The following is a 13,354-nucleotide window of genomic DNA, read 5'->3' as shown; positions in this document are numbered from 1 at the left end:
AGAACTGGACATGGAACAACAGACTGGTTCCAAATAGGAAAAGGAGTACGTCAAGGCTGTATATTGTCACCCTGCTTATTTAACTTCTATGCGGAGTACATCATGAGAAACACTGGGCTGGAAGAAGCACAAGCTAGAATCAAGACTTCTGGGAGAAATATCAGTAACCTCAGATATGCAGATGACACCACCCTTATGGCAGAAAGTGAAGAGGAACTCTTGATGAAAGTGAAAGAGGAGAGTGAAAAAGTTGGCTTACAGCTCAACATTCAGAAAACGAAGATCATGGCATCTGGTCTCATCACTTCATGGGAAATAGATGGGGAAACAGTGGAAACAGTGTCAGATTTTATTTTTGGGGGCTCCAAAATCACTGCAGATAGTGACTGCAGCCATGAAATTAAAAGACCCTACTCCTTGGAAGGAAAGTTATGACCAACCTAGATAGCACATTAAAAAGCAGAGATATTACTTTGCCAACAAAGGTCCATCTAGTTAAGGCTATGGTTTTTCCAGTGGTCATGTATGTATGTGAGAGTTGGACTGTAAAGAAAGCTGAGTGCCGAAGAATTGATGCTTTTGAACTGTGGTGTTGGAGAAGACTCTTGAGAGTCCCTTGGACTGCAAGGAGATCCAACCAGTCTATTCTAAAGCAGATCAGTCCTGGGTGTTCATTGGAAGGACTGATGCTAAAGCTGAAACTCCAATACTTTGGCCACCTCACGTGAAGGGTTGACTCATTGGAAAAGACCCATTTCTCCAAAGAAGATATACAGATGGCTAACAAACACATGAAAAGATGCTCAACATCACTCATTATCAGAGAAATGCAAATCAAAACCACTATGAGGTACCATTACACGCCAGTCAGAATGGCTACGATCCAAAAGTCTACAAGCAATAAATGCTGGAGAGGGTGTGGAGAAAAGGGAACCCTCTTACACTGTTGGTGGGAATGCAAACTAGTACAGCCACTATGGAGAACAGTGTGGAGATTCCTTAAAAAACTGGAAATAGAACTGCCTTATGATCCAGCAATCCCACTGCTGGGCATACACACTGAGGAAACCAGAAGGGAAAGAGACACGTGTACCCCAATGTTCATCGCAGCACTGTTTATAATAGCCTGGACATGGAAGCAACCTAGATGTCCATCAGCAGATGAATGGATAAGAAAGCTGTGGTACATGTACACAATGGAGTATTACTCAGCCATTAAAAAGAATACATTTGAATCAGTTCTAATGAGGTGGATGAAACTGGAGCCTATTATACAGAGTGAAGTAAGCCAGAAAGAAAAACACCAATACAGTATACTAACGCATATATATGGAATTTAGAAAGATGGTAACAATAACCCTGTGTACGAGACAGCAAAAGAGACACTGATGTATAGAAGAGTCGTATAGACTCTGTGGGAGAGGGAGAGGGTGGGAAGATTTGGGAGAATGGCATTGAAACATGTATAATATCATGTATGAAATGAGTCGCCAGTCCAGGTTCGATGCACGATACTGGATGCTTGGGGCTGGTGCACTGGGACGACCTAGAGGGATGGTATGGGGAGGGAGGAGGGAGGAGGGTTCAGGATGGGGAACACATGTATACCTGTGGTGGATTCATTTCAATATTTGGCAAAACCAATACAATATTGTAAAGTTTAAAAATAAAATAAAATTAAAAAAAAAGGAAAAGACCCTGATGCTGGGAGGGATTGGGGGCAGGAGGAAAAGGGGACGACAGAGGATGAGATGGTTGGACAGCATCACAGACTCAATGGACATGAGTCTGAGTGAACTCTGGGAGTTGGTGATGGACAGGGAGGCCTGGCGTGCTGCGATTCATGGGGTCGCAAAGAATCAGACAGGACTGAGTGACTGAACTGAACTGAACTGCAACACTATTTTAGAAAAGTGAAACATACTTTCCCCATAAAATGCAGAAATCTCACTTCTAGGTCTTTATGCAAAAGTAATGAAAACATATAACCACACAGAGGCTCGTACACAATTATTCATAGCACCATTTGTAATACTCCAAAACTGGAAACAACCCAAATCTCTAAGAACTGTTTAATAGGAAAGCATACTATTGAAGTGGAGCAGGACCCTATGGGTTTTGTCCCTCATGTCTTCTGTCTGCCTTCTGTCTGTGGAAAACTTAAGCCAAAGAATAAGTTTAATCAGAGAAGTGAGAAAATGCAGAAACAAAAGAAAACAAATTACATCAAATAATAACAGTTTAGTCATTAAGCATCGTCAAAAACCTTTGGCTTCCCTAGTGGCTCAGTGGTAAAGAATCCTCCTGCAACACAAGAGACTCAGGAAATGCAGGTTCTATCTCTGAGTTGGGAAGATCCCCTGGAGGAAGAAATGGCAACCTGTTCCAGTACTCTTACTGGGAAAATCCCATAAACAGAGGAGCCTGGTGGGCTACAGTCCACGTGGTCACAAAGAGTCAAACATGACTAAGCATGTGTGCATGCATGCACAAGAACCTTTAGTTCCTTCTCAAAAGCTGTAGATAATATTCTAAGTCATATCTTGTGAGCCGTCATGTACATACTGAAACCCCCACCAGGTGGAGAAGTTAACTACACGATTACCAGACTGTAGCCATGACATGTGCACTTAGCTTAGTCGTGTCTGACTCTTTGTGACCCCATGGACTGCAGCCTGCCAGCTCCTCTATCCATAGGATTTTCCAGGCAAGCATACTGGAGTGGGTAGCCATTTCCTTCTCCAGGGGATCTTCCTGACCCAGGGATCGAACCCAGATCTCTTGCAATGCAGGTGGATTCTTTACCGTCGGGGAATGGTAAAGGGAAGGGAAGCCCTTCCGTGGGGAAGCCCAGCCATGACATACGCTGCCAACATATTGACTGATCCCACTTTAAATTTATGATCATTGACGTCAAGAGGTCCAGGATCCTACCAGGTAGTCAGGATGTATTTCCTCTGTTCCTTTACTACTTTCTCTCTCCCTTCAATCCCACTGTTGTGGGATTGTCTCTCCCACCACACCTGCAACTCATGATCTTTCTTACTACTTTATTAAAAAATCAAACTCAATGACAAACCCCACGACCACATTTGTCCACGTTCTCTGTCTATGCCCACTTGCCCTGCCTTCTCTCCTGACCCTACAGACCAGGGTCAGTCATCTCAATGCACAGGGCAAATGTAACTCACCACCTATTTCTATAAATCAAGTCTTATTGGGATACATTCTCATTTCTTCAGCTATGTATTTTCTAAGGCTGCTTTAGCACTATGATAGAAGATTTGGGGGTCTCAACAGAAACCTAAAATGTTTACTCTCCAGTCGGTTATGGAAAGAGTTTGCTGACCCCAAGGAAAAATTGACTTTAATCTGGCAAAGTCCAGTCTCTCCCTTGCTTACCACTCATGTTCCCTCACTACTGCTGCACTTCTTCCATTGCTAATTTTTTCCTTTCCTACTGATTATTTTCCACCAAAAATAACCATGCGCTGACAGTCTGCCTTAAAAAAAAACAAAACCAGAAACCTTCTTGACTTCCATTCCCACCCCTACCATTTACCTATCCTCTTTTACTTTTGGCACCTAACAGTGTCCAACGAGTTGTTCACACTGCCCATCTCCAGGTCCCCCTCCTATGCACTCCTGAAGTCACTCCCACCAGGCTTTCTCCTTCTCCTCACTCCATGGACACTCTTTGTCCTGCATGCCAGCGACTCCCCAGGCTGCTAAAGCCAAGGGCAATCTTTAGCCCTGGCCTTGACCTACGGGCACTGACTGGTCACTCTCCTTCCCTGAAAACACATAATTATCCACTTGGCAGGATTCTAGGAAACCACATCACATGGGTTGTTCCTCATCTTCTCAATCTCAAGGATTTAGCCCTGAGATTCCGCTATCTCCATTCCACTCACCCCTCTAAATACCATCTAAATCCTGAGAAATCTCAAACTCAGATCTCCAATTTTGTTTTCTCCAAGACCTGCTATCTCCACCTAACAGATATCTCAAACTCAGTGCATCCAGAACCTCCCCACATTCTCAAAACTACTCTACCTGAAGCTTTACTCACCTCTGTTAATGGCAATTTCACCTCTTAAGTTTATTCTACTTTCTTAAATCCCACATGCAACACATTTACAAATCTCTCTCTACCACATCCATCATCTAATATTCATAAGTACCTCCACTAACACTCCCTGGTTCACACCAGCGATTTTTTCAGGCTTTCTACCCGCTTTCCTTGCTTCTATTTTTGCCGCCTTTGCTGCCTTTCAGCCTATTCTAAACAAAGAAGTAAAGAGAAACAGTTAAAATTTCAATCAGATCATACTCAAAAGCTCTCAGGGCCTTCACATTTCACTCTGAATAAAAGCCAAAGTCACCAGAATTCCTTAAGAAGTGTTCCATAGCCCATCTCTCACCACTGTTAATTTTCTGACCTCATCTACTGATTCCCCCTTCTCTTACTGGATTCCTTAGTGTCCTAGGCAGGCTTCTGCCTCAAGGATGCTCCCCTGATCGCTGACCAGTCACTCCCTTCCTAGAAATCTATAGTGGTCCATTCACTCCCCTCCTCCCTGCTCTTCTCAACATCACTTTCTCATTGAGGCAATTCTCCACAAGCAGGCTGCTGCCCTCAACTTTCCATCCTGTGTTTCCATCTTACATATTATATGTTGTACTTATTTGGTGTCTGTTTCTTCCCAAGAGCGCATAAATTCACTGAGGCTGAGTTGTGCTTTTTTAAAATCTATTTTATAAACTATTTATTCACTACTTACTTTACATCCCATCATTTTGCATAGTACCTAGCCCATAGTCAGTGATCCATAGGTATCTGCTGAATAAACTAGAATGTGTCTAAGTGCTTTGTAAAGTAATATGTAAATGAGGCACATTATGAACTCATGAATGGGCTTAACACTCACTTTTCCCCCCAAATTTCCAAAAGTCCCTGCAGTACTTTTTCATCCCTGTTGATGTCCAAGAGTATGTTCGTAGAGGCTGGATCTGATGGCTAGTTGTAACAACTGGTAGGCACAGAGCTGGAATTCAGACCTGGTTTCATTCTAAAGATCGATATTTAACCACTAACTTCTTTCCAAATAGTGGGTCTGCTGGATGCTAAGTGATAGCTCAAGAATTTTATAATCAGAAGTCCTATAAGAGATGAGGGTTTACAGAGAGTTTCCTCCAAAAACAAGCCAGAGATTGGGATGTCTCCAGAGCATCCTTGGAAGGCTGATATTTCAATTTATATCACTTCATGAGAGTAAGATAACTCTAATAAACAGAATATTTAGCAATTTAAGGGAAAAGCACGATATTTTTGACAAGCATAAGACTTTAAATCAAGTTTTGAGATATTTTAGTCCCAGTACAATATCTACAAAGTTAATTCTACTTTCTTAAAGGATTAATCTATCAATTATATTGTCTTCTTTAGAGATACACAATTCTTAGGATGAAATTTCTCACTTTTTTTGCTTGTTAAGATATAGATCTGGTCTCTGTGGTTTTTATTAGATAAAAATCACCAAATTTCTTATCTGGATAAAATTGTCATTTTCACTGGCTCTTTCCTGATTTCCTATTCTTTAATATCTGTATTTAGTTCCTCCAGTAAGTCAGGAGGGAGGCTTGCACAAGGCCTTTTTGATGATAGAAAAAAAAAAAAAATGCTGAAACTAATCAGGTTGCTGAGAGGTCAGATATTTCACAGACTTACCTATGTAAGTTTCATGTGATGTTCAGAAAACACACACATACACATGAATGACAAATTTCAAAACTCTCCAAGCAATCAAAATGTGTTGTTACGATGCTCTTACTTTGAAGTTTATTCACTTTACCCAGAATAAAGGCTCTCAATTATTTTCCCAACCAAAGACTATTTAAGCCTTAATACAGATATAATTTCCAACTCTGGCTAGTGGTGTTTCTATGTCACAGAGCATTAAAAATAACAAACAGGCTTGATACATATCTATAGGATCACCAGATCCTATTTTCTCTAGCTCTCCTGATGATATGCACACAATAATTAGTGTTCAGGAAAATGATGCCAAGTCATTTTTAAAATGATAAATGTTATTACACATTCCCTGATGAAAAGTATGAGATGGTATATAAAATTATTTAGAAAGATTTCTACCCAAATAGTCATTCATTTTTAAGCTTGGCACTACTGGGGATTTTAGGCTTCCATTATCCATGAAAATCGCTTATTAATAATTATTTCATGAGCATCAATTTAGGGTGGATTAACTGCTTAAAATACCCCAAGGACACAAAAATAGAAAACTTGGCTTAATTATAGAATGCATAAACAGAGAGAAAATCTAGTTCAATGTCAAGAATTGGAGAAAGTCTGAGGAAAAGGTTACAAACCATTCCAAGACTCATCGTTTCTAAATGACTTAGTATGAATTCAAAATTACGCAGTCTCTTCTATAAAGACGCAAGCACGCTCCTGACCCCCCGAGAGAGACACTTTACCCAGGGGCACTCTGGCAGCACTGGCATCAGGGTTGATCCAGAAGGAAAGCCAGGACAGAACCACGATGAGCAGGGTCGGGGCATAGACGCCCATCATGTAGAAGCCCACCTGCCTCCTCAGGGTGAAGATGACTTCCACACACGTGTAGTACCCTGCCAGACACAGAGGCAAACAGGAGTGAGGTTCCTGGCACATCCGACTGCAAAATCACAGTGTGCACGTAAATCAGGAGTCATTGCTGCTTGAGGCAACTTCACAAAGTGAACTCCACCAAAAATGGAGTATTTTTTTCTGTAAATATACATCATTTATGTGATCTAAGAGGATGGAATTATGGGACCTGTTTCATCCAACCTTTTGCAACTCCATTATGAGATTGCAAAGCAAACACCCATGCTACTCTGTGATACCCAGTCTCAGCTTTTAAGTCTTTGTTCAGAGATTTTTCAATGACTTAAACTTTTATCATCCTTGGGTACTCTGAGAGCCCCTGGGAACAGCAAATAGAAGCAGCGCAAGTCTACAAAGTAACACTCCTGGATTATGCATTGTCAACATAATTTTCAGCCTTGTGAACCACTTCTTATCTGGGAGAACTGGCCAACTACAGTAGCTCATATGCATATTTATACTTTAACCCTGAAGATAGTGTTAGAGGTAAACATTAGCAAGGATAAGAAATGAATGTCCCCAGTCCATGAAGGTAAAAGGTTACAAACAGCAGACATCTGACATCTCTTCCAAGCCTCCCCTGGCTCCACTCCAGGACCTTGAATGTTCCCTAATTGAGGGAAAGGATTTCACTTTCACAGACATAGACAAAAGCAGACACCACTTTACAACATCATTCTAGAGCTACCATGATATCAACTAGTCTCCCAAATTAATCACAAATTATGGGCCGCCTCATAATAGCCTTTGCTGACTGGAGAAAGAAAATAAGTGACACAAATATTCTCGCGGCATTGGCATAGAAGAGACATTTCCAGATGTCTGAGATGCTTTATTTTAATGCTTACTTTAGATAAAAATGTCATTTCCCATTCAACAAAAGGAAGGTTATGTATGAATTTCAAAAAGTTAAAATATTTTCAGCTGTGCTCAGCTTAAGCTGTACAAAATTATTTTCAAATGTCAAAACAAATGAATGAACAGTGAATAAATAAAATAATTATGGGGCAAAAGGCAATATTACTTTTTACTATGCTAACACGTGTATAACTCTGGCGGATTCATGTTGATATATGGAAAAACCAATACAATATTGTAAAGTTAAAAAATAAAATTAAATTTAAAAAATAAAATAAAAATAAAAAGTTGCATTTATCTCTTTTTGCTAGTTGGGAAGAAGACATATACTTCAGATGCTAGAATAGTTGTCATGTCATTTTTATTCGTTAGTAGTATCCAGAGTAGTAATTGCACACAATGCACATGTTAAAAACTGTTGAATAAAAGAATGGCTATTCTTATCCTTTTATCAAATAACTTAGATTAGAAATCTATCCTTTTCCTAATGTGAATTATAATGATCGATACCTCAGAGAGATTAGAAAGATATTAGAGCTAATACATAACAAATATAAAGAGCTGATTTGAACTGAAGTAAATTCTAATTATGCCAAATGTTTCCATATTATATCAAAAAAAGCAATGCACAGTGTTTGTCTTTTTTAAATTTTAATTTCACTGAAAATGAAAGTGTTAGCTGCTCGGTTGTGTTCGACTCTTTGCAACCCCATGGACTGTGGCCTGCCAAGCTCCTCTGTCCATGCAATCATCCAGGCAAAAATACTGGAGTGGGTTGCCATTCCCTTTAATTTCATTAAAACTAAGAAATTTGTGAAAATCGTGCACAGGTTCTAAGAAGACATGAAGGGCAAACCAATGGAAACTTCCTCTCCTTATTCAACGCCCATCTCTTATTTCAACTTCCTTCCTGGACAAATAAGAACAAAAGCTTCCAACTAACAATCATGCGCAAAACTTCCAAAATGTCATCTTTTACAAGTCTATTTGGTGTGATCAAGAAGGCCCACAGTGTTTCCTACGAGTGGTTCTGAAGTACCTTGCTTTGTAAGAGCACCACTTGCTCAAGGTAACTAATTTCACACCCATCTAGTGCCTATGAAGTAGGGAAGGACACATATGTGTTTACTATGTATCTTTAGGAGCCTAGGTTGTCACAAAGATCGTAATAATTTTCTATAAGGTTACTTGCTTTCAAATGCATTTTGTATCCTATCCCCTCACATATAGATGACAGCCTAGAAACTTAAGTCCTTCATCTGAAGGCACCCCGCTGGGGAACTTCCCAGGACTTGGATGCATGTGGCAGAGAAATACATGCTTGGATATAACAGTAATTTGCTCCATAAGCTTTTATCAGAAACATTTCTTGATCTTTTTTGATCTTTTCGTGGTACTGTTAAATTTATGAGAGGCAGGTGGGCAGCTAATTGATATAAATGTTCATTGGCGAATTCAATTTACTATTTCCTATGAGGCTTTACTTGATTATTATTCACTCGGGCTTCCAATGTAAGTATAGAAATTGAATTTGGAATTATACTTTCATACTCATATTTTTCTCCACCTCTGTAATTTCTATAATTACAAAAACAATAATTTTTAATAAAGTTAAAGCCAAATCATGATTTTTGGATAATTTTATACAAATTAAACAAAGTATTGGCCATCCTTTTGTACATGCTGCCCTCTGTCTTATCCACTATTCTACACTGTTAAGCATTCCATATATTTTGAATGTTCTATTTTTCTACATATATTTCTAAGTATTATCCAAACACTAAAATGTTTCTTATATACATACAATTATTCATATAAATGTTGATAAAGCATGTTTACTGAAATATAGTTTCAATTATTACTCTCTTAGCCATGAGTTTTTGTTATTTTCTGTAAATAATGAGATATAATTGACTCATTTATGATAAACCAAAAAATACCATACACAAAAATCTAGGAAAGATTCACTAATCATAAATCTTGAGTATTTCCCTGAATACTCTCCACCACAGCACACCCTAGTTCCTTCTTTGAACTAAAAGGGATTATATTTCATTTATTTGCCTGCCATTGGATCTATAAAAAAGCAGGGATCTATCCTTTATTTACTGCTGAATCCCCAAATGAAAACTTTTAAATTCAGAGCTTAAAGGTGAAAAAATGAATAACACCAGAGTTTTCAACTTTGTTTTTACATAATTTTATACTACATAAAATTAGATATAAAATTACTAATTTTATTTTCATCTCTAGATGAAGTTTAAAACTTCAATAAAAGATATTTCAAGCTTCTCAAGACAATTTAGAGATTATTCATTTTAGAATGTGAAGCATATAATCTGGATGTGGGTAACTATTTTCCAAGTAAAATAACACTCACTGAACTCATAACATTCCTGTGAGGACTAAATTATGGAATTCCTACAAAGCACTTAAAACAATGCCTTACAGCAAGAACTCAAAAAGCCATCTACTAAATGTGTTTCTATACAACAATCCTCCCAAAAATACCTCTATTGGCTTTCAAGTTCATTTTTTCGTTTGATTTGTAAAAATCCCTAAAAACTGTAGTCAGGCTCTATAATTTGAGTGAGGAGTAGAGAGAGGAGAAGGAACACTGCGCCCAGGTCACAGCTGACACGGATTTGTCCTTGACATTCAGTAAGACATTCACCGAATGTTTTAGTTATTTTTTGTGTTCAATACAGGAGCTGTCTCAGAATGAGCAAAAAGATCATGTCCATATCCAACAATCACTGAAATCTATGATTTCTTCATTGAGTACACTGACGGTAAAATTTTAAGAGTGCTCCTTTTTTCCATTAAAAAAAAATTGGCAATTCTTTCAGTAGTGTATTTGCTTATTTTGTTTCTTGTCCTAAAATACTATCAACTCTACAAGAGAGGGGACTCTTTATATATAAGTGTTATATAATCTGTTAATTTATTTGAAGGTCAGTGATAATGGATGCTTAAACTAACTTTATTTCCGAGCTGGCCTGTGTCATGTTTACTACAATGATGCAAATATGCAATTGTTCACACTTCTATTCTAGTGTCAGATAGGAATGTTTTAAGTCATATCTTGTCCTTCCTTAATGATGTCACAAGGGCAGAATTTTAGTGCAAACATTTGATCTCTATAAATTTTCCACAATCACACTATATATTTTTATTTTTGCAAAGTCAACATAAATGTTGCAAAAACTTAAACTTTAATTTCACCTATTCATAAATATCTTTGATTTACTTCCTGATATAGACTTAGAACTGTATGGCAATTTACAAGTTAGACAGATTATTGATACGAATGTAATGATCAAAATCAATCATCGTTTTATTTACATTGCTAAGGGCAATAGCACTATATTTAATATCTAAAGTCCTCAATAACCTATAACTACCATAGGAGACACAAAGGTTTGAATACTAATCATATTATGAAAGTATTGATCAGTGAGTACTGCATTTTCACTTCTGTAAAGCTTGATGTAATTTAATGAATGAGATTAACTTGTTGAGATTTCATAATCGGCTGTTCCATAACCTAGGCCAAGAATATTATGTAGTGAATATTTACCAGTGCCCAATTACCTCATGTGCTAATTATTTCCTGCAGAGTATAAAGATGAATGCTTTTGAAAATCAAGAATATGCAGTCAAAAACTAACATCAAAAAACTGCCCTAATGACAGCAGATGACTATAAATGGGTTACATGTTCACACCCATAATGTCTGGCCCTTCCCAAAACAGAATTTCTTGGCAACATCTAAGAATATCACTGCCTGGAGAATAAAATATAAAATAAAATAAAAAAATAAAAATTGAAAAATCTTTTATTTGTAATTAAATAAAGAAAAGCAAAACTATCTACTGAGTAAAAAAAATGTTTAACTTTAGTGAATGTAATTTTATGAAGATTTAAATATATCAGTATGAACCATCTATAAATTTTGAACTTATTTTTTAACTAGTTTTCTCTATTCTGTCCTTAGCATATACAGTATTGAAATAAATCTTTGGAATAGGACTTCATTTTGTTTAATTTAAAGGACATTACTTACCAGTGCCTTTATAGTATTTTGTGCAGTTACCATATTCAATATCTTCCTTTTTAATATCAAATTGAGGCAAGGCAATTTTTTCTAACTGGACAGGATCCCCCGACTGCCAGATAAATCTTAAGTCATCAGTTGTGTAACCAACTATAAACAAAAATAAACAAAATACTAGCTTGGGATATAACATTAACACTTTTTCAATATTGAAACATCCAAATATTAAACATAGAAATGGTAAAACAATAGGCCATTCTTACATGAAACTTCCGTTAGAAATGTAAAGAGGTAAAAATCTATGGCCACTAATGCAAGTATTCATACAAAAGTTACAGATAATTGGCTTAAAGAAAGGACAAGCTAAAGTAATCAGCATATGGCAAGTAAAATCCCAGGGTGTCAAAAATGGTAGTACATTTGTCTTTGTCAGAATTCTGAACTGTCATCAACAAAATAGTAGGAAAGAAGTGATATTAGCTTCCTGAATGTAAACATTTACAAATTATGCCCATATGCTACCTGGAAGTTTTCAGAAAAACTTAAGCACCAAAACAAATTTTCTGGAAGAATTAACTACCAACTTCCCTAAAGGAGTTGCATGGCCTCAGAAAAACAATAAAACAGCTCCTCAAAGGGACATCTCTCCATCACTAGTGCCTCCGGGAGCCCACTCTGTGGGCTTAGGTAACCTGGCTATAATTCAAGGGCCCATGGGCTTATGGTATCTAACAGCCTACCATTCAACTCTTTCATGCCTGTATTTTTAAAAGCCATACTTTAGTGTATACAGTAACAGAAGTGAATATATATATATATACCTTTGAAATTTATACAAATATATATTGATACACAGACACACATCTACAACACATACACAGGTACATACATACACTTACATCTGCAAAATCTCAAATTATAGTCAGAAAGCAATACATATTGCTCAAATTTAGGATCCAGCTTCAGTAAATTAAAAATAAATAGCAATAACAACAAATAACCACTAAGTAACTTTAAAGTGTATCATCAAGTGCATACAATACATTTTATAAAGTTATTCTCTGTAGAAATAGGACACAGAATATGGGTATTCAGGCTGAAGACTCCTTACATTAGTGTTAGTTTTTCAAGTTTTATTACCTACTTTTATTTTCACCTGACAAGCTTCATAGCAATTTACCATATTTTAGAGCTAATCCTTTTGGTGAAGACATAATATATCTTTCAGAAACTGAAAAATACATGATCACAGAAGCAAAGAAAATCCAAAATCCAATTTTGTAAACAATCTTTTTATAGAGCCATAGAAAGTGGATGCTTGGTAACATTTAGTTAATTTTTTTTTCAGGGTTTTCCAAATTTTCTGCTGTGATAAATATAGTTTTAACATTATTTTAACATTAGAAAAGTTATTAGGACAGACATCATTTTCTCCTTTACCTTGTCTATATTACTAATTCAGATGAAGATGGCAATTGGAATAAGTTAGAATTGTACAACTACACCTAAATAACTCAACTGAAATAAAAAAAAACTAATAAAATGCCAAAACAAAATATCAAAAAGATTATCTTAGTACAAATTATATAGTAAAACATAATTCTAATAAAATATAAAATATTAAAAATATAAAATTTATAATTTCCCTACATAAATTATTCTAATGCCTGAAGTGATCTGAAAGTCACTCAGTCACGTACGACTCTTTGGGACTCCATGGACTATAGCCTGGCAGGCTCCTCTGTCCGTGGAATTCTCCAGGCAAA

The 13,354-nt window shown here is 36.9% G+C and overlaps 1 protein-coding gene across 2 annotated transcripts in view; it reads right to left on the bottom strand.

Moving 5' to 3' along the window:
* The window catches only part of GLRB (glycine receptor, beta), a 90,556-nt gene that overhangs the window by 17,788 nt on the left and 59,414 nt on the right, over positions 1-13,354 (bottom strand). For both annotated transcript variants that reach the window (XM_010836069.1, XM_010836070.1), the window contains exons 7-8: positions 11,598-11,738; positions 6,502-6,654 (exon numbers count right to left, since the gene is read on the bottom strand). In XM_010836069.1, coding sequence (XP_010834371.1) covers positions 6,502-6,654; positions 11,598-11,738 — 294 coding nt within the window. The remainder of the gene's footprint in view (positions 1-6,501; positions 6,655-11,597; positions 11,739-13,354) is intronic.

Source organism: Bison bison, unplaced genomic scaffold (genome assembly GCF_000754665.1).
Source record: "Bison bison bison isolate TAMUID 2011002044 unplaced genomic scaffold, Bison_UMD1.0 scf7180017864060, whole genome shotgun sequence".
Lineage (NCBI taxonomy): Eukaryota > Metazoa > Chordata > Mammalia > Artiodactyla > Bovidae > Bison > Bison bison.
This window is presented reverse-complemented; position numbering and strand designations above follow the sequence as displayed.